This window comes from Ursus maritimus, unplaced genomic scaffold, assembly GCF_017311325.1.
Source record: "Ursus maritimus isolate PB19 unplaced genomic scaffold, ASM1731132v1 scaffold_10, whole genome shotgun sequence".
Lineage (NCBI taxonomy): Eukaryota > Metazoa > Chordata > Mammalia > Carnivora > Ursidae > Ursus > Ursus maritimus.
In genome coordinates, this window is record NW_024423344.1 from 46,425,212 (window position 1) to 46,447,651 (window position 22,440).

A 22,440-nucleotide genomic window follows, 5' to 3' on the forward strand; every position below is an offset into this window, starting at 1 on the left:
GGTGTAAAGTGCCAAGTAGAAGCCCTGCGGCACAACTATACTTTACCCCGAAGTTCACGCCTTCCCGCTCCTGGGTATTAATAAATAGCTCTCGCGGGAAAACGTCGAGGCTGGCGTTCGTTGGCTCTCTGAGGGCTACGAGGATTGGGCGAAAACGAAGAGGATGGGCGGAGCCCGGAGCTATTTCCATCCAGGACTTGGGTGGGGCTCGCCTCTGGACTACAGCTCCCAGCATGCATGGCTCCTTGCGTGGGGTGGATCCAGGCTGAGTTCCGGCGGCGCGGGAGCCTGCTCGCGGCCGCTTCCTCCGTTCTCCTACGGGCGCGGAAGTGGTTGTCTTGGTTACGGGTCCTAACGGTCCCCGATCTGAAATCCCTTGTTGAGGAGCTGCAACCTGAGCTTCTGTTTGGGGACGCTTTCAGCTTCTTGAAGAGGCGGCGGTGGTGGCTGGTCCAGCCATAGACGTGGAGTAGTTGAATCTTTCGAGGTAGTTAGCGGCGATCCCTTCCTTTCCCACGCGGGGCAGGGAATCCTTCCACACTGTCCAGTTTGGCTTTTTTTCTTCACTCCGCACGTGCGGGCTGTCCCGGCCCCCGATCCTTTGTAATCCAGATGTTGCCACTCTGATTTCACCTTTCTTTACCCTTTTCCCTTTGAGAGGGATGCCGTTTCCCCTCCACACACCTTTCTAATCATTTAGGTTAGAAAAGCTGAAATCTGCAATACCGTAAATAATTTATTATGTCATGTAGTATTAAAACGAGAATTGCTAAAATTCTTGTGAAAGGGTAAGAAGTTCGATTTAGAATACTTGAGTTTATCTTTTCTACCTTCTTGTTTTCATTTTACCTGGAAGTGTATTAGAATGTTTTTATCTCACTGTTTCCCTTTTTTAAAAACCTTCAGTGATGTCTCATTGCCTGTAGAATACATTTCGAACACATTTTGACATTCAAGGCTCTTGCAGTCGTATTAAAGTTGTGTTTGTGTATGAGGGATAGGGCGAGTCCTACTCGGAATCACAAAGGCTTGGCCCCAGCGGGACTACCACTATCTTATGCTATTGTGCATTTTCGACACCTCTGTACCAACCTTAATTTTTGCATGCTTTTCTCTTGTTGCTATCAAATCCTTCAAGATTGTAAATAGACATAACCTTTTTGTGATCAACTCAGAAGTGATTTCTGTAATCTTGAACACGTGCTGCTTTTATTAGTAGCGTTCCTGGTTACTACTGACTAGGGCTTTTATCCTTTACCGTGGAACATTTCTTTGTTTCCTACAAGTAAGATGGCTGTCCCCAGGAACTGGGCTTTTTATTCATCAGGGGCAAATTCATAGTAGGATTTAATGACCTTGATTTAATATGTTTGATTTGAGCAATAATTTACTAATCTGTCCTAGATGAGGGGTCCTCCAGATTGCCTAATAACTGCTTAGGCATTCATTAGTATCTTTTTAATATACTTACGCTTTCCATAGAGAATGTTTTAATACATTTAGTGTTTTTAACCCACAGAAAATTGAATTGGAGAAGAAAACTGAGCCATAAAAAAAAATGTCTCGAAAAATTGCCAGGGCATCAAAAAAAGTGAACATCTCTAGCTCTCTGGAATCTGAAGATATTAGTTTAGAAACAACAGTTCCTACAGATGATATTTCGTCATCAGAAGAGCGAGATGGTAAAATCAAAATCACCCAGCAACTAATCGAACGTAAAGAACTACTTCATAATATTCAGTTACTGAAAATAGAGCTATCCCAGAAAAATATGATGATAGACAACTTGAAAGTGGATTATCTTATGAAGGTAAGAATTAGGTGTAATTTTTGTTACTTTTATGCTTTATTGTCTTCAAACTGTAGATACATAAGAATTAAAATTATATATATGTAATCCAAACTTGAAATGATACATTTATCATTTCAAAAAGAAAATTATATTTTCTTGCATAGTTAAAAAAAAAAACTTTTTGGAAGGTGAGGGGGAGTGAATTATGCTTCTGTGTATTAAATAAAAATCCTGAAAGGGGATGATTTGAAGTTGGGCAGAGATGAATTGCTTCTGTAGGCTCAATTTTTAAAATCTGGCATGTGTGAGGTATATCTTTTTAGGTGTTTTTTTTTTCCAGCCAAGATGTTTTCTGCTTCATTGGGAATTAACCCTAACGTGACTAGTTTGATAGGGAGAATGGATATCATAATTATATTATTGAGTCTGTATAGTCCTCTGCCCTGGAGATTCAGTTTCTTTGGTATCTCTGATAGTTACTGTGTCATAGTACAAAGTGTAAATTCAGTTACCATAATGTTTAACAAGTGGTATTTGCCAAATAGAAAGGATGTCCTAGTCCTTGGGTTTTTTGTTTTCTGTTTTTTTTGCCTTATGTGGTTATAATTATGGAATATTTTATGTAAGATCTGGTAAAGTTGTCACTAATTCTAAGAAATTTATAGTGATTTCAGAAAGACAGGAGACAAGGGGCACCTGGGTGGCTCAGTCGGTTAAGCGGTTAAATGTCTCCCTTCGGCTCAGGTCATGATCCCGGGGTCCTTCCCTGCTCAGCCAGGAGCTTGCTTCTCCCTTTCCCTCTGCCTGCTGCTTCCCCTGCTTGTGCTCTCTCTCTCTGGCAAATAAATAAATAAATCTTAAAAAGAAAGAGAGAGAGAGAGATAGGAGACACATCTTAACTCTTACTACTTCTGTCTCTGAGAAATTTTTTTCTTTCCAATAGTAAATTCTCCACTTTTGCTCTTGATCTCACTTCTTCCAACCCCCCCCATTTTGTCGTTTCAGTTATACCTTCTCTCTTGTTAAGTCAGTCTCCTATTTTAACTCTTGCCAATCATAGCAATATACTTAAGTATTTTGCCGCTAGAAAAAAAATCGTTGACTATGTCTCTAGGAAAATGACATGTCCTAAGTCCTAAGTGTCCAAGGTCTTAATGAGGTAAAGAAATAATTTAGGTACAGTTACTAGGAATATTAATGGCTAATATTTATTGAGTGCTTATATTGTGCCAGACAGTGTTCTATGAGCTTTTCATGTGTTACCTCATTTAAACCTCACAACAACTCTGTGAGGTATAAGTGCTTTTAGGGGGATCTCCCCTGCCCCTTAACATTGAATGAATCAATAGAATAAGTTAGACTAGTCCTGACATTTAGTAAGCACACAATATTAGTTCTCATTGCTGTTGTCTACTTAAATAATATCTTCATTTTTCACCCCCTTTATTCTCTGTGCCTTATATATGTGTTCATAGGATTACCTGACTTTGTTTTGGTATTTGTTTCTCTTAACAGACTGTGAGGTTCACGAGGGTTTCTTTGTGGTTACGCTTCTTATATCTCCAGCACTCAGAATAGTTCCTGGCACATTGTAAGTGCTCAGCGATCTTAAATGAAGGACTGAACCCCATTTTGCTCTTGGTAAAACAGAATCACAAGTGGTTAATAGCTTACCAAGGCCATTTAAATGGGAGGGATGGAGCCAGGTAGGATTCAAACCAAGAGATCTAAAGCCCATTCTCTACCCAAGGGAAGCTCCTAATGCTTTCTTAGGTTGTCTGTATGGTCACCTACATAGGTGACTTGGTCTAGACTAGGCCACTTGGTATTTTTTCAGTGTATCCAGTGATTTCCAGTCTCTATTTCTTTACTCATATTGCTGTTACTCCTCAAGTGGGTTCCCACAATGCTGCTGGCTCATGTGTCTCTGCCCCTCAAAATCTCCATAAGTGCAGTCCATTGAGGAAGGCCGAGGTAATCTCCTATTCACGAACCCACCCACTCAATCAAGAAACATTTTATTAAGTGCTAACTACATATCACATCAACTTACATTTTGTTAGGCCACTTTTACTGTTTTCAGCTTGCATTGTGCTTGGCTATAAATGGCTTCTCTCCTTTTCGAAGTGTGAGATTTATATTTTGGAAACGGTGGCTTATTCATGAGGGGCTCTGGAATGCAACAGATCAGAGCTACAGTTCTAGATACACACAGTTTGGGTTTGAACTCCAGCCCGATAGTTGGGCATATCCCTTAACTTTTTTATTCCCTTATTTTCTGTAAAATAAGAATAATGATAGTATTTACTTTGTGGAGTGGTTGGGAAGATTAGGTTAATCAATGCACATAAGCTCATAGATGCCTGGTGTAAAATAAATATTAATAGCAGCTATACTTACTCAGCACTATATTATTATACCACATGGTGCTTAGTACAGTTTTTTATTGTTTTGTTTTTCTAGTGGGACCACAAATGTAAAAGACTGAATTAACCATATTCCTGAGTTTATGACACCTAATCATCATTGATCCTTGCCACCGCCACTTTTTGTTTTGTATATTTATTTTTTTTATTCCCATAGCTCGTTTCCCTTCCTCCCTCTATCAACTATTTCTTTTAAGATTTTATTTATTTATTTGAGAAAGAGGAAAGAGAGAGGGGGCACGAGCGTGGTTGGGGTACAGAGGGAGAGGGAGAAGCACACTCCCTGCTGAGCAGGGAGCCCAACGAGGTGGCAGGACCCCAGGATCAGGACCTGAGCCAAAGGCAGACGCTTAACTGACTGAGCCACCCAGGCTCTCCTCTATTAACTATTTTAATTTTTCTTTTTACGTTTGTTCTTGAAAGTGGATATTTTTCTTATTTTTTTCCTTTACATAAATGTAAATTGCATGTTTTGTTTTAAAGTTCATCTTTTTTATAGTTTTTTTTCCCCCAACTCAAGGCTGTTTTTAAAATCATTAATGTTACTGTGTATGTCTAGTCTTCTGCTTCTAACTCCTACGTAATTCTCAGTTTGTGTGTCTCCCAGTCTGTCCATTCACTACCGCAGAGATAGGCACCTAGATTGCTCCCAGCTCTTTGCCACCACATGTAGTGTAGGCCTTCCGTAGACATCTCTCTTCTGGACCTGCATGGACATCTTCTTTGACATGTATGCTCAGGAATAGAATTTCTGGCTCATGGGGTATATGCATACTTAATTCAACTGAGTGTTCTGTCAAATTACTCTCCAGAATAGCTGCCTACGTTACATTCCCATGGTTTTTGGTTCACGAGCACTAGGCTTGTTTTGCTTAGAGACCCCTTTGGAGTAAGATGTTTGCTGTCAAATATATGGAGAAATATTATACAGTAGAAGAATTAGTCTTCCATAATTCATCAAATCCAAGGCAGTTTGATTGTGAAGTGGACCATTACTTGTATCATTGAGATTAAAAACTGCCAGGTTAAGGGGCGCCTGGGTGGCACAGCGGTTAAGCGTCTGCCTTCGGCTCAGGGCGTGATCCCGGTGTTACGGGATCGAGCCCCACATCAGGCTTCTCCACTATGAGCCTGCTTCTTCCTCTCCCACTCCCCCTGCTTGTGTTCCCTCTCTCGCTGGCTGTCTCTATCTCTGTTGAATGAATAAATAAAATCTTAAAAAAAAAAAAACTGCCAAGTTAAGCTGTTATGTGCTATAGATTGTAAGACGCATTCCAATTTCAGAGATGTAGAATGTGAAAAAGTGAGAGTCTGGGATCAATGAAAGAACAGAATTTTTAGACATTCTCCAGAGCTTACCAGTACATTGAGCATTGGGGGTACAAAGATGAAAATATTATTTTCTAGCATTATTTTTTTATTAGCTTCAGAGGGGGAGTTTAGTGATTGATCAGTCTTGTATCAGTGCTCATTACATCAAGTGCCAAGTGATTGATCAGTCTTATATCAGTGCTCATTACATCAAGTGCCCTCCTTAATGCCCATCATCCAATTACCCCATCCCCCCACCCACTGCCCCTCCAGCAGCCCTCAGTTTGTTTCCTGTAGTTAAGAGTCTCTTATGGTTTGCTTCACTCTCTGTTTCAGTTATATTTTATTTTTCCCTCCCTTCCCCTATAATCCCGTTTTGTTTCTTAAATTCCACATATGAGCGAAATCATATGGCAATTGTCTTTCTATGATTAACTTATTTTGCTTAGCATAATACTCTCTAGTTCCATCCATGTCATTGCAAATGGCAAGATTTCATTTTTTGATGGCTGAGTAATATTCCATTGTATATATATTCTACATCTGGCATTATTAAAAATAAATTTCCCTCACTAGACTATAGATAATAAAAGTCACAGGAAAAGTGGGTTTTTGCTGACTGTAAACCTGTTCTTGCTATTAACATTTAAATGACCTGATTTAACTTGCTGAGCTTCCTGTCATTGGAAGCATTCAAGTAGTCCTGAATGGTCAAGTGTCATAATATATTATAGGTATTTTTGCTGTGGAAAGAGGTTGAACCAGCCGTGCAGTGTTCTGGGGATGAAGTTCAGCTGCTAGTACCAGAGGCTTAGAACATGTGGCTGCCGGTAACACAGAAGGATTTTGTCTCTCTGGTTTAACAGGAATCTAAAAGTAGGTCATTTAGATTTGGGGTGGTTACTCCTTGATATTGTTAGGAACCCAGGCTCCTTTTAACCTTCTGCACAGCTGTTTTAAGCATGTGCTTTTATCTCAAAGTCACAGATGGCTGATCTACCTCCAGTATTGTATCCATGTCACAGGCAGAGATGAGGAGGAATATGGGGCACATGCCAAAGGACTCATTCCCTTTTATTTATTTTTATTTTTTTAAAGATTTTATTTAATTTTTTATGTATCTGAAGGAGAGAGTGCATGCTACCAGGGGGAGGGCCAGAGGGGGAAGGAGAGGGAGAGAGAATCTGAAACAGACTACTGGCTAAGCGCAGAGCTCCACGCCAGGGTAGATCTCACTATCGTGAGATCAGGACCTGAGCAGAAACCAAGAGTCAGACGCTTAACCAGCTGAGCCACCCAGAAGCCCCAGGACTCATTCCCTTTTAAAGAGCTTTCCCAGAAGCTCAAGCCAGTGACCTCAATAAACTAGAACTATATAGCATGACCACCCTAGCTGCAAGGAGTGGGAAGCTGGGAAATGTAAATATTTAACTGGATACATTATTGTCACTAATAAAAATCAGAGTTACGTTAGAAAGAAGAGAAGACTTGGTGTTGGGAGACAAGTAGCAGGTTTTTTTCTACTCATCACAGTCTTTTTAAGTTAGGAAGTCTGTGAATCTATGTAATCTAACTTCTTTTGTCTTTTCCATACCAGTATGGTGGCAATACAATTTTTATGGTTGTCACAGTTTATTACTAATGTTACAGCTTTTTACTATGAAGGTCTTGATTCACGTTGACTTGATTTCTCCATATCTAAAAACAAGAACACATTTTTCCAAGGGAGCTCAAAAGCATTGAGTCCCACTTCCCTCTTGCTCACTGAGAGAACTTAAAACGGTAACAGCTTAGGCCAAACGTCCTGATTCTAGAGAATCGTTAGCTTTCCATTTTTATCCCTGCCCATCGTTGCCTAAATCTCCTTCCTTAATTTACTTCTTCATTCCTTTCCTCTTTAGTCTTCATGCCTGTCAGTTTTTGAGTGCCAGAAAGTCTTTTTATCTTTCACTTGAGGTCTATGGGTTCCTTATTACTTGGGCAATAAATGAAGGGGTGCATCTTCCCAGCTTGATTATCTCCGAGTTAAGGAACCAAAGTTAGAAGTCAGTTAAAATTGTGAAAGTCGTAACCCTGGAAAGAGTAGAAGTTTCTGTCCTTGTGGTAACAGTATTCTTAATTTGCAAAGTAATGATTATGAGGAATGTGGTTGTCTTTTGTTGATTTAAGACATTTATTGAGTCATGTTGCTGGGAATATAACTGAATATGGCAGGGTCCCTTTTTTATGTAGATCACATTCAAGTGAGACAAATGATCAAAAAACAACTGGGAGATCTTCAAGGTCATGTGACACAGCATCACTTAGCAATGGGAGTTTTTTACTTTAGATAAGGAGTCAGCAAATTTTTTCTGTAAAGACCCAGACAGTAAATATTTTATGCTTTGCAGGCCATATGTGGTCTGTCACATATTCTTTGTTGGTTTTTTTAACCCTTTACAAGTGCAAAATCTGTTAGCTCATGGGCTGTTCAGAAACAGGACATGGGCTTGATTTGGCCCGTTGCCATTGTTTATTAACCCTTGCTTTAGATTGTGTCATCAGAGAAGCCACTGGCAGATTTTAGGCAATTAGAGTTACACATCCTGATTTTTGTATTTAAAATGGCACTGAAGTAATAGACCGAGGACAGATAAGGTAGAAGCAGAAGACAGTTAATTGGGTTATTGCCTTATGTAAGACTTAAGTTTTTGGCTGCTTCTACTGGAGCCATTTATTGAGAAATGGAAGACTGGGAGAAGACTGATCTGGGAGGTAAGATATAAGGTCTGTTTGGACATGTTAAACTTTAGATTCCTGTTAGACCCCAAAGCAGAATTGTCAGTTAGAGTTTAGGGGCCAGTCCATGGCTGTGTGTGTGTGTGTGTGTGTGTGTGTCGTGTGTGTATAATATACATCAGAATATACATGGCACCTAAAGCTATGGGATTAGATGGCAGTACCTGGTGAGAGCAGAGGGCCCCAAACCACGTGAAGTGGAGTCCAACATTTAGAAATAGGGTAGAGGAAGAGAATCTAGCAAAGGAGCCTGAGGAGCCCACAGGTGGCCCATGGATTAGGAGGAAAACCAATGAGGAAAAACATGGAATCCAAAATAGGATAGAGTCATCTGCTTTGTCAAATCATGCTGTCAAGTAAGATAAATACGCTGAAATTACCAGTGGACTGAATATTAAAAGAGGTGATCCAGAATACTTGCACTGGAATATTATGGAACAAATATAGAAGTTTTGACGTAATGGTGAGCAGAGAAATGGTACATTAGCAAAGGGAGTGGTGTGATCAAGAGAGTATTGTTTGTTGTTCTTTTTAGTGGATGATAGAAGTAGTTTGCTTAATGATAGAGATGATGCAGTAGAGATGGGGAATGTGTTGATGCAAGAGGAATCCACTTGAATGTATTAAAGATTGGCTGTTAAATTGATCTATTTTAAAAGACGAATAAGAATTACCTGGGTTGAAAGGAAAAAAAGAGAAATGAATTTTTTAATTAGACTAAGAGCAAAAGCCAAGTCCATAGAGGCTTAGAGAGACGACAGCATATTTGAAGAATGGCAAGCACTTAAGGATACAGAGTGTCCTTTCGCTAGTGACCAGAGAAGGACGGAGCTGGCAAGGGCCAGATCAAGAAGTACTGGGACATCATGCCATGAAGTTTGAAGAAAGCAGTGAAGGTCCTCTGAAGGACTTAAAACTGGGGAAATAAATTTTTGATAATATTTTTTAAAAGGAAGATAAATTTGGCGGTTGACAAAACTGGACCCAAGGAAGCACTCCCAGTGAGAGGTGATAGGGGTCTAACTGAAGCCTTGTCAGTGGACATCAAAAAGGATGGAGCAGTTTTGACAGCTGTTTATGAAGTGAACTTAACAAGAAGAACAGCAACAAAATGGTGTCTGATCAGAATAAGCTGTGAGGGAGAGGTAGACATCAGCCGTGGCTTAGGTGTTTTTTGCGTTGGAGACGAGGGAGATGCAAGGAACGGACGCCCTGAGGGCTAGTTTTCTTTTGGACATTTGTGACATCACTCACGAAGTATTCATTTGGAGATACATCGATCAAGAGGGCACATGCAGAGTCTAGCAAGGAAATAATTACCTGGGCGAGGCACCAAAATAAAATCCCAGTTGTTCACGGCCTTCTCAGTGACAGTGGGTTAAGGGGGAAAAGTAGTCTTAATGACAGCCTGGCGAAAAACCCATGTATGTGGCAGCAGTTTCAAGCATTTGTAGGAACAGACTGCAATTTGTTAATATAACCATTGCAGAGGAACCCCTATCCCTTTTTTAGCCTGTTTCTTTTAAGTGCTTTTTTTTTTAACATTTTGTATTTTTCAGACATTTTGTAGTGGTAAATTTGAAAGTTGACCATATAACTTACCTCTTTCTCTTTATTAAGATTGAAGAATTGGAGGAGAAACTTAATGATGCTCTTCACCAGAAGCAGCTACTGACATTGAGATTAGACAACCAATTGACTTTTCAACAAAAGGATGCCAGGTAAGAAAGTTTTTAAAAAAACAGTCATACCTATTTAGCCATTAAAAGTAATTTCATTACCTGTTTATGCATGCAGTTGTAAGCTAAAATAGAGCAATTTTAAGTCAGCGATGGTAATAATTTTTACATCCAAACCAACAAAAAAAGTAGGTTACTTGATACAATACACAAAATAAAAAAATGTCAAAATCAGCATTCATTCAACAAACATTGCTGGTGTAAGTGATCCGTAAATGACAATGGAAATTCTCTAAACTCACCACCACTTAACCTATTGTCTGGATTAACCTTTCTTCATTTGATTTGTAAAAAAAAACTAATTCTCATGGCCCATCTAACTCTGCAGATTTAAACTATCTTCTATTTTGCCTGCATTCTTTCTCCCAGCTCAGTTGTGTACTTAGAAAGAGTCCATTGTGTTTACTCTCAAATATACCTATGACAGTTGTCCTTACTATACTTACATAATTAAAAATTATTTAAACAATGAAATATGAGTGGAAAAAAGATGTGCTGCTTCTATGAAAACTATAACGAATTCTTGGAAACAATTTAATGAAAGTGAGTGGTTAGAAAAAAAATCGTCATCAAATTAAGTGAAAGCAAGACAGATTTAAAAGTTGGGAGCAAAAATCAAGTCCATAAAAAACATCCTCTCAGATTTCTTCCCAAGTGTCTTTTAAGGTGAAGAAACTGAACTTGGCAATCATGAATAATGATTCACACAAAAATAAAGCATACCTTTGTATTTAAAAAATCTGAACCCTATGTAGAAAATTTGGCAAGTGACTGCTTCTTTCCATAGTTAATTAGAAGTAAAGTGCTCATCTTTTCTCTTTGTCAGATTTTACTATTTAATTGATACTTAAAAAAATTATCTGACCAGTTACCAAGCACTATAACATTAGATCATTGGTTCTGAAACTTTAGTATGTATCAGAACCATCTGGAGGTCTTGTTAAAAAGGATTGTTGGGTCCCACCCTCTGATATTCTGATTTGGGGTGAGCGCTGAGAATCTGTATTCCTACCAAGTTCTCAGGTGATGCTTATGCCTCTGGTCTAGGGACAGTACTTTTGAACCACTGCATTCAGTGGTTGGGCTGCTTCTACTCCAATTCTTGGAGGCATTTTCAGATTAAATGATGCTAAGAGGGCAGTTGATAGGCCATTGCAATAATGCTCTTGGTAGTAAAAAGTGATTGTTGGATTTTGAATATATTTTGAAGGTTGAGCTGATGTCCTAATGAGTTGCATGTGGGGTTCAAGAGGAAAAAAGGAATCAAGGATTGTGGCAAATTTTTGGTTCGAGTAAATGAAAGGGTGGAGTTGCTGTCAACTAAGATAGGGAAAGCACAGTGGAAGAGGTTTGTGAGTAAAGAGCTAGAGTTCAGTTTGGGACATGTTCAGTTAGAGTTGTCTTATTAGAAATCCATGTGTAGGTATTGGAAGAGTTTGGTCTAGAGATATAAATCTGAGAGTCATTAGGATATAGACAGTACATATTTAAGTCCTAAGACTGGATGAATTCCCCAAGGTAGTAAATACAGAGAGAGAAGTGGGCCAAGTACTCCTAACATTAAGACAAACCAGAAAAGGAGACTGAGAAAACACCACTGGAAAGATGGGAGAAAAATGTCAAGAGCAGGGTGACTTGGAAGCCAGGTGAAGAAAGTGTGTTAAAGGAAGGAGAGATCAGTTGTGTCAAGTAATGATTGGGTCACAGATGAAAAGAACTGAGAATTGATCATTAGCAATCTAGATGTCATTGGCAACCTTAAGATTTCAGTAGGAAGGATAAAAACCTAATTCGCATGGGTTTAAGAGAAAGGATATCAGATGGTGAGTATAGAAAATTTTTAAATTTTGCTCTATGGAGGAGCAAACAAAGGGGACAGTGAAATAGGGTCACTGTTTTTTTTTTTTTAAGATAGGAGAAGTAACAGCATGTTTGTATGTTGATGGGTGTGATACAGAAGGAAGGGGAAAGAATCAGTTGTCCCTTCCTACTCAAAAATCTTCGAATAGAAAACTAATGCTCCATGTATTTTTTGAGAATGATTATGTACAGATTACTCCTTTCATCACCTCATTGGTTGAATGAATACTTTACAGTGGTCGAGCGTTGCCATCTTCAAGCAATTCTTCCTTAAAGATAGATAGAAATGAAAATTATTTTGATGAGTAGGGTCCAAAACAAATGTATAAAACTTATATCTTAAGCAGAGGAAATGTATAATTTTATAATTTGAGTTTTAAAAATTATTCTTTAAGATATCAGTTTTCTATTTAACAATTTATGTGGCTGCACATTTAGTAATGAGTATAGAATTGTCATTTTGTGTTTAACTGCTTAAATAAGCATTTAACTGGAGTCAAAAACACTAGAGAGCTTCTCATTTCCTGTTTTTATGTTACTATAAAAGGTAACTGTGAGAAAATTAAATCTCAAAGATTTTTTTAAGTTTGCCATAAATTCTTTCCTAATGTAGAAAATACCAAGAACTAATGAAACAAGAAATGGAAACTATTTTATTGAGACAGAAACAACTAGAAGAGACAAATACTCAGCTGAGAGAGAAGGCAGGAGATATTCGTCGAAACCTGCGTGACTTTGAGTTGACAGAAGAACAGTATATGAAACTAAAAGGTTTTCCTGAAGATCAGCTTTCCATTCCTGAATATGTATCTGTAAGTGTGTTGCATCATTTAAAAAAAAAAACTGCATATATTTTCAGATTAGATTTTGTTAATCATGTAATAGCCATAACCTTCCAAGTACCCAATTAATAAATTATTTTATCATTTTATGGCCCTCATCTGGAAATGGTGAATGGTGTTCAAATCACCAAATTTTAAAGGGTCTTGACCATTGATCTCCAAAGTTGAGCAAAAAATAGGTCTATGAAGTTAATGGTTACATAGTCCGTAGAAATGAATCATTTTATCATAAACTGGTGATTTACAATGTTTTCAAAATGAAAAATTACAGAGATAACAGATAAGTGGTTGCCAGGGGGTAGGGATGGTAGAGGAGAAAGGAGTTGGTGTGATCGTAAAGGGGTAGGATGAAGGAGATCTTTGTGGTCTAGTTCAGGATCTGTTGCGGTGTTGGTTATACAAATCTACACACAGGATTCATCTATGGCCTTAGTCTCAAATTTTTTGATGTCAGCATCCCTTTACGTTTGGAAAATTACTGAGGACCCCAAGGCGCTTTTGTTTATATGGGCTAGATCTATTAGTATTTGCCATATTGGTAAATTAACACTGAGACATTTTTAAAACGCAGGAATACATAAGCACATATTTCATTAGCCTTGAAGGCGATGATCTCATCACACATCAGGTAGCCACTGGCAAACACCACTGAACAGACATAAGAGAATGAGAGTAAAACAGGCAAAAAAAATCTTAGTATTATTAGGAAAATAGTTTTATCTTAGGAATTTCCTGAAAGGGTCTCAGAGTGACAGGGTGGTTACCAGGGGTTCCCAAACCACACTTTCAGAACTGCTGGTTTGTGATGTATAGATGTCATTTCGCCCTTAGAGGCTTGAACTTTTTCATATGTAAAAGGATTGATAATAGTAATAGTGCCTTTCTATTGAGGTAATCTTGAAAATTAACTGAATATGTATGTGAAATGCTTAGCATAGTGCGTAGAACATAGTAAACATATAGTAAATATATCTGTTATTTTTGCAGGAGTGGTGGTTGCTACTCTTGGTTTTCATTTGCGTAAGGTTTCTGGATTACTGATCTCTTATAAAACAAAGTGTTTCTTTTTGCCTATTTTTTTATTTAAATAGCTCAAATATATTTTTTCTGTCTGAAGTGTACTGTCCAAGACTAATCAAATCTCTCATGTGCTGTCGTGGTGACTTTATCCATAGTAGGTATCAAGTATCCCACAAGTGGCAGTTATACATATTTTTGTTCTCTGGTTTGTTAATGTTCTTTGTTATCTTGTTTTCACAGACGGTACTATCCACACTAGTTAGTCATACACAAATTCACTGTGTTGAGGACTAGCCTCGTAACAGACGTGGTACTCTCTCAATTCAGCAACATATTAAGGAATTGCAGATTACATGCCCATATAATAAATAGGCGTAATTACCCTCTCCTGATTTGTTCATGGCTTCTTAATTTTATAGGAATTTGTCAGATGGAACACTTTACTAGATTAGGGCAGACAGATTCCTCTGAGAGAATTATGAGTAAGAAGAGAGGTCTGAACTGAGTGGAAGTAGTGATATGAAAGATCCCTCCTGATTCATCCTGATTTTCCCTGACTCGGCAGTGGTACCAGTAGAGCTTCACCAAGAGCTTAGGGTGTAGGCTTATCACGTGTTCAGGCAAAAGAGATAGAGCAATGTATAAACCAGGCAAAAATTCCTGCCTTCGTGAGCTTACATTCGGGTGGAGCAACACAGACAGTAATTTAAAAGTAATATGCAGAATGTTTGTCATAAATGCTGTGGAGAAAAGAGCAGGAGTGAGACTAGGAACTGCCCTCAAGTGGGGGTGCTATTTTAAATCAGATGAGAGGAATTAGGGCTTTACCGATAGGGTGACATTGATCAGAGACCTGAAGGGAGTGAAAGCATGAGCTGTGAGTGGGAAGAATTCTTCTGTCAGAGGAAAAAGGAGCAAAACTCAAGCACTTAATGTGCTCAGGAAATTACAAGCAGATGGGGTGGAATGAGCAGTAGTGGGAAATGGGGAGTAAGTAGTAAATGGAGTATAGATAGAGGGGAAGAAAGAGACTGTGTCAGGCTGGAGAATTATCGATAATCTGGGCCTTGAGGAAACTTAATTGAACATTAAGCCTTAATAAAGTGTTAGTGGTCAGGGTCAGTTAATAACTGTACAAGCAAAATTTGACTATACAGGCGTATAATGCAAAACAACGCTTTCCTTTTCTTACCTTCATATTTTTATTACTCATAATTGAGGGTACTATAAATTAGTAAATTTTAATTGTAACTTGTATTCTAAAACTGCTTTTTAATTTGATTTTTGCTTTTAAAGATTCGGTTCTATGAACTAGTGAATCCATTAAGAAAGGAAATCTCTGAACTGCAAGTGAAAAAGAATGACCTATCAGAAGAACTAAGTGAAAACAAAGCCCAGCTGAAACAACTGACAGAGGTTTGTATGATTCTGATCGCTGGTGGGAAGAAGCTCCGTGTTTTTTTCTGGGGGTTCCTCAAGATTTGTGAGCAGGAATATAAAAGTCAATGATAGAAAAATGGGACTGGGGGATGCTGACTACACAATTATTCAGGCAGTGCGAGGGTTAAATTGGAAATAGTCATCTTAAAGATCGACAGGGTGAGGCTGTGATATTGGCCTGTTATCCGTGGTTGAACATTTTGTTGTAACTCATTCTTGGTTCTTCATTACAGAGTAGCCTTGTTTGGGATAGGAAAGGGAGCTGCTATCCATTTATCATTTTGCCTCTTCATGAAGTACATTAGTTCTCCTAATGTTTGTTTGGGGCACGAGCGTGGATGTAAGCATCAGCCCCAGTGATGAGCTTGTTGCTGTGCCACGTGCTGGCAGCACTAAACTCAAAAGAGGGAGTGTCTGGCCTTCTAGAGTTCAAACTCTTAACAGATTAGACTCAGAATCTTAGATGATGTCTTGACATTCTCATTTTTCTGTATGATATTGAATAACTCATTTAACATCTCCTGCTCTGTCAAATGGAGGAAATAATCCCGTTTGTCCATTCATTTCATTGAATTGCTTGTGTTTCTGTTTCAAAGTAAAAATGTCATTTTTAGCAAAGTTGCATATAAATATTTTTATGTCCTATTTCAAGGGCAGCTTTTACCAAAGATCTATCCAGAAATAAATAATTATAATTTAATTTACATTTCAGTGCCCTAATTTGCTGCTCTGTTAGTGCTGGACAAAATCTATTTGGGTCATTAATACAGAACCAATATTACAGGTAAATAAGGGCTCATCTTCCTTCCTCTCCTCATAGGAGTGATGAAGTCAGCAGGAGTGATGCCAGAGAGGCAGATGAATCCTACTACAAGGTTCTGTTGTGGGTTTTTGTTTCTTCTGCTAACCTGCCACATTGTGCAGGTAAAGTGTTTTGCATATTTTAGAAAGGTAGCTTTTAATTTTTATAAAATTTGCAAAAAAAATAAAGGACAAAGTTAGAAAGCCTCAGCATGGCTAGTAGCTAATTTTGTAGCGTTGGCCAAATCATTTAATCTCTTTCTGCAAAATGCCCAGGATGGTAGTAGTCGTGGCAGCACAGGGTTCATTGGGTTAATTGGGGACGAGGCGATTAAATGAGTTTTCAGACATGGTTCTGTAGCACCTCATAATACCTCAGCTTCCCTCAAGGACATCTTATTTTTTAGGAGGGCTGGAAAAGTTTTCTAACCTTGTTTATATCAAACTCCCTCTTTTTTAATGACTTTAACAGTTCGGGACTCTAAGACTGGTTTTCTTGAACAAAAGATTCCTTGGGCCAAAGAGAAAATAACTTTTGCAACTCTAGAATTATCATTAGTATGTGATACGGTTTTACTGTGCGGTAAAGCAAATCTCTCCACTCTCAAGGGTCAGTAATGGCATTGTATCCCAGATTCTTGTTTTTTGTTTCAACCTTGCTTATAACACTTTTAGTATTTTATTGATAGGAAAACATAGATAATTAATACTGGTTTGACTCATTGGGTTCCTGAGTGTTTTTAATGAACTAATAACTCTTGAACAAAGAAACAGTTTTGTTTGTAAACCTGTTTTAGGATTCTTCAGAGAAATAGAACCAATAGGATATCTGGAGAGAGAGAGAGAGAGAGAGAGCTTGATTGAGATTTGTTTTAAGGAATTGGCTCACATGATTGTAGAGGCTTGATGAGTCCAAAATCTGATGGGGTAGGCTGGCAGGCTGGAGATTCAGGGGAGAGTGGCCATTGAAGTACAAAGACAGTCTGCTGACAGAATTCTTCTTGCTCAGAGTAGGACAGTCTTTGGTCTGTTATGGCTTTCAGCTGATTAGATGTGACCCTCACATTATTGAGGGTAATTGGCTTTACTCAAAGACTACTGATTTAATGTTACTTGTTTTTTCATTTGTTTCAAGGTTTTATTTCTGGTTAGTTAATATGTACTGTAATACTGGTTTCAGGAGTAGAATTTAGTGATTCAGCACTTACATATAACACCCAGTGCTCATCACAGGTTCCCTCCTTAATGCCCATTCCCCACCCATCTCCCCTCCAGCAGCCCTCAGTTTATTTTCTATCAATAATTGTGTCTTATGGTTTGCCCCCCCCCTTTTTGTATTAAATGTTAATCTCCGGAGTGCCTGTGTGGCTCAGTTAGTTAAGCATCTGCCTTCCATTCTGGTCATGATTCCAGGGTGCTGGAATTGAGCCCCATGTTGGGCTCCCTGCTCAGTGGGGAGTCTGCTTCTCCCTCTCCCTCTGCCCCTCCCCACTGATTGTGCTCTCTCTCTCTCTCTTTCAAATAAATAAATAAAATCTTTTTTAAAAAATGTTAATCTCGTCTAAAAAATACCTTTACAGAGAAAGATCTAAAATAATGTTTGACCAAAATAAAAATAAAATAGTATTTGACCAAATATTTGAGTATTGTGGCCTAGCCAATTGACACATGAAGTTAACCAGCACAGGGGCACCTGGGTGGCTGGCTCAGTTTTGGTTAAGCATCTGACACTTGATTTTGGTTCAGGTCATGATCTCAGGGTCGTGAGATTGAGGCCCACCTTGGGCTCCGTGCTCAGCAGAGAATCTGCTGCTCTCCCTTCCCCTCTCCATCTGTCCCTCCCCCAGCTCACCTGCATGTGTGCACTCTCTCTCTGTCTCTCTCTCAAATAAATAAATCTTGAGAAAAAAAGAAATTAATCATCACAGAATCCTTCCATGTGCAAGTTTGTTTCTTAAAGGTTTATCACCTGTCAGCTGAAAATGTAATTCTCTGACTTAAACCTTTTCATAAATTTAATAATAATATAAACAGAGAATTGAATAATAATCAGGAAAAAAGAAATTAAGCAGTGTGTTATCTGCTTAATAAAAGGTCATAGAAATTCAGAGAATATGATTTAGACAGAATAGAATTACTTTTATATTAAAGTCACCCATAAAGTTTGATTCCTCTGGTCTGTCAAGGGCTAATACAGGTCAACTTGCCCAACACTAGGAGAAATCAACTGAATATTTTTAAATTAAAAGACTTTCTTATAAGGATATAGTGAACAATAAATATATTTAATATTAAAAGAAATTTTGCTTAACTGTGTACTGTGAGGATTTTTGTGTGGGGGGATTTATTTTTTGAAATGGTTTGTTATTTACTACTCTAGTATTTGGAAAATTCACAGATACTAGTTCAAGTTTTATCTCTGCATCTTGGCAATGGCATAATGATATTGGATAAAAAACTTTACTCTCTCTGCCCCTAGGCTTACAACTTCTCCATCTACAAAATAGGTTGAGAATATATAACACCTTCCTTCCATACGGTCATTATTATGAGAATGAAATTCATTCAGTAAATATTTGTTGTACATCTGTTATATGGCAGCCATTGTTCTAGGTGCTTGGGATACTACAGCAAACAAAACAATGATCTCTGGCCTCATGGAGTTTATATTTTTAAAAGAGTACAAGGAGAGGCACTTGGGTAGCTCAGTCATTTAGGTGTCCGACTCTGGATTTTGGCTCAGGCCATGATCACAGGGTCCTGGGATTGAGCCCTGAGTTGGGCTCCACACTCAGCGGAGAGTCTGCTTGAGGATTCCCTCTCCCTCTGTCCCTCCCCCACACTCGTGCACACACACTCTTTCTCTCTCTCTAGAACAAATAAATCTTAAAAAAAAAAGTACGGGGAAACAAATAGTAAACATTATAAATAAGCAAATCATAGAGGAAGAAGGTGATAACTGTGAAGGATAAAAGAAAAAATATCAGTGCCGTATGGAGAGCAGGGAAGAAATCATATTCAGAATTGTATAGGATTAGCCAGTAGGCCTCACTGAGGAGGTTAGAGGTTTACAAAGATTTGGAGGTTAGGGAGACAACAAAGTTCTCAAGGAAGAACTTCTAGGCAGAGGGAACAGTCAATGCAAAGGCAAGAGGGTGTCTTGATGTTTGTGAAGCAATGAGAAAGCCGGTATGACTGGAATGATTGAAGGGAGAGAATAGTTAGGTAAGATCAGAAAGGTAATAGGTTTGTTGAAGTCACCGTAAGGACTTTGATTTTAATCCTAAGTGAAGGAAGTATTGTAAGATTTTGGGAAGAGATGTGACATGATCTGATGTATTGTAAAAGGATTATTCTGGCTGGTACATAATAGACCCTCAAAGAGTGTTAAAGAACTTTGTTAATGTCCCAGAAAGTGTTTTTGTTTTTGTTTTTTTGTTTTTTTGTTTTTTGCTGGAATAAGTTATAGAGCTATAAGGATGGAAGCAGAGGAACTTGTTATGAGACTGTTGTAGTAATCTAGATGAGAGGTGATATTGCTTCAGATCAGGGTGATGGCAGTGTAAGTGCTATGAACTGGTTGGATCCTGGATATGTTTTAAAAGTAGAGCCATTAGGATTTCCTGGTGAATTAGATGGAGAAAATGAAAGAAAAATAGGAGTCAAACCCCAGGGTTTGTTTTGTTTTTAAGGTGAGAGAAATCACAACTAATATACATAAAATTACATTATAAACCACAGAAATTTTTTCATTGTCAAGAACAGTAGAAAGACATTCATCTAATTGCTAACCAGCAGTGTAAACTGTGCTGTTGGCTACCAGGGTATACTTGTTCAAGGCTTACCACATCAGTGTGATCCATATGATAAAAAGAGTCACCTGTGTTTGGGGCATAGCCAGTAATATAGGCTTCTGTAATTACATATTTGAGGGAAAGTATTAGAACACAGAGGTGTTTGTTGACTTAATTACTCCCGGTGAGTTTTAAAGAACTTTATCTTCATATCGCACATAATGGCTTTTAAAATAATAATAATTTAATCAGTAAGTGAGATCATTTATCTCTTGATGGCTTGAGTTTAATTTTATATGATCTTTTCACTAAAAGGCAGGACTCAGTTTAAAAAACAACAGAAGAATGTGATGTAACCACATATAAGAAGGTATAGAACATTATGATCATCAAAGGAAGGTTTATAAAAAGGAAGTTGATCGAAAAAATTATTGAATGAGAAGGTGGGTTGAAGAGGTAATAGAGGTTGCCAGGTTACTAGAGTTCACTTGTTATCAGTGAGAGTCATTGTCTCTAGGACTTTTTTAAGTATTCACGTGCACCTAGTTTATTTAAAGCACTAAATGAAATTGTTTTTCAGTGTAGATTTCTGTTTTTGGTTCTGTTACTTGAAATGTTCTCATTTTGGTGCTTTTTACCCAGTGGCATTTCATATTTCTTTCTTCATTGTGTGTGGTACATGTAGAGTATTTATTGTTGATGACCAGAGGCAGGCAGTGAGAAACTCAAAAAATAGAGTAGCGATTTTTTTTTTTAACTTTCCTAATGGCATCATTAATTTAGGTCTCAATCCAAAAATCTAAATATTCTTTTGGACTATTGTGAGAAAAAACTTGGATTCCTTCCTGAGGGGAATAAATATTTTGTTTTTTAGTGGACATGTTGAAAATTTATCCAGTGAAAGATAGTGTCCATTGATTCTAAGCTCTCCTAAATTTGACAAAAGAAAGGAAGTGTTACTTCATTCAATAAGCAGTAAGATACAGTGCCACAGTAAGCCTTGGGACAAGGTCATGGTGTTAACGACTGCAATCACTATGAAGTGCCTGGTTTTCAGTAAGTCATGATTCAGGTCTTTTATACTATTTGAATGATATGTTCATATAGTAATTCAGCAAACATCTTAGTCTTTATATATTACATATATATTTAGGATTGGATATTTTAAGGGAGGTAACATGGGTCTTATACACAATGCTATGTAATTTTAAAGAGGAATAAAATGTAACTTTGAAAAAAAACCTTTCTAGGTGGTGTTCACCCAAGAATTTTAAAGGACCTCAAGGATGCATTTCACAGTGCAGCAAATGTGTAATCTTACTATCCAAATAGAGAAGTTAGAGTAGGTTTAATTGCTTGAGAGATGGTAAATAGTCTCCTTGTCCTTAGAAACTAAGGATCTAGATAACTACAAACTGATCAACCGCACTTCTGTTCTTACTGAGCTTGTAGAATGCATGACGATTAGGATACTGAATACTTATGCAAGTGTAAGCCTATAGGAGAAGGTCAAAACAAAAATTTTATAAATGAATATAAGCAAGCAAACTATTACAGTATTTCACTTGGGTGATAACTGTACATGTGTATAAAGAGGAATTGGGAATGGAATATGTAGACTTCCAGAAAGCCACTCACACAGACTTCTAAATTTTCGTTTTAAAAATTTTGACAGACTTCTTAAGAATTATTATCATGAGCTCTTGGAGAATTGCTTTCTCTTCAGTGTTTGAAAGATGAAAGCCAGAAAATAGGAATAAAAGAAACTTTTTGAAAATGAAAATAGAAGTATTGTCCAGAGATAACTATTGAGTCCAATCTTATTCAATACTTAACATTTCAAGATTTTATTTATATATTTATTTTAGAGAGAGAGAGAGTGCTCATGCAAGGGGGGGAGGCAGAGAGGGAGGGAGAAGGAAGGGAAAAGGATCCCAAGCAAACTCCCTCACTGAGCACAGAGCCTGGCGTGGGGTTCAGTCTCATGACCCTGAGATCATGACCTGAACCAAAACTCAGAGTTGTATGGTTAACCAACTCTGCCACCCAAGTGCCTCTCAGTACTTAACCTTTTAAAACATCATATTAGCGTAGGTGGTTCAGTCTCTTGAGTTTCAGACTCTTGATTTCGGCTCAGGTCATGATCTCAGGGTTATGGGGTCAGGCACCACCTTGGGCTCCGCACTCAGCACAGAGTTTGTTTGAAATTCTCTCTCTCTAAAATAAATAAATAAATAAAATCTTAAAAACAAACAAACAAACAAAAAAAACCCCTTACTCCTTAAACAAAGAAAAGAAAAAACGTGTTATATTAGAAAGGACACCCAGAGGAGAATCTCAAGTTTGAAGACAGTGAAATTTTTCTTAGTAAAACTATTAAGACAAATCGGAGGATGATCTCAGAAGATAAGAGGACTGATTATAACCTATGTGTTTCCTTTTTTATAACCTCTTAGCTTATATTCCCAAAATTAGCACATTCAAAATTCGTTACCAGCCCTAGAGAATATAATGTATTTCTATTTTATTATAAAACTTTTCAAGCATAGATAACTTCAGAGAATTTTACAGTGAACACCAGTGTATCCGTCATCTAATTTTGCCATTAACATTTTATTATACTTGTCCTAATCACAT

General features: G+C 37.9%; 1 protein-coding gene across 5 annotated transcripts in view; it reads left to right on the plus strand.

Annotated features, from left to right (window-relative positions):
* The first annotated feature begins 268 nt into the window (after nucleotides 1–268).
* The window catches only part of PIBF1 (progesterone immunomodulatory binding factor 1), a 197,797-nt gene continuing 175,625 nt past the window's right edge, over nucleotides 269–22,440 (plus strand). For 4 of the 5 annotated variants that reach the window (XR_567411.2, XR_567410.2, XM_008686641.2 and 1 more), the window contains exons 1-5: nucleotides 269–487; nucleotides 1,520–1,810; nucleotides 9,928–10,028; nucleotides 12,520–12,718; nucleotides 15,065–15,184. Coding sequence is in view for 3 of the 5 variants with exons in the window: in XM_008686641.2 (XP_008684863.1) it covers nucleotides 1,559–1,810; nucleotides 9,928–10,028; nucleotides 12,520–12,718; nucleotides 15,065–15,184 (672 nt within the window). In the remaining 2 variants the exon portion in view is untranslated. The remainder of the gene's footprint in view (nucleotides 488–1,519; nucleotides 1,811–9,927; nucleotides 10,029–12,519; nucleotides 12,719–15,064; nucleotides 15,185–22,440) is intronic. The other variant, XM_008686640.2, reaches the window with a different exon arrangement.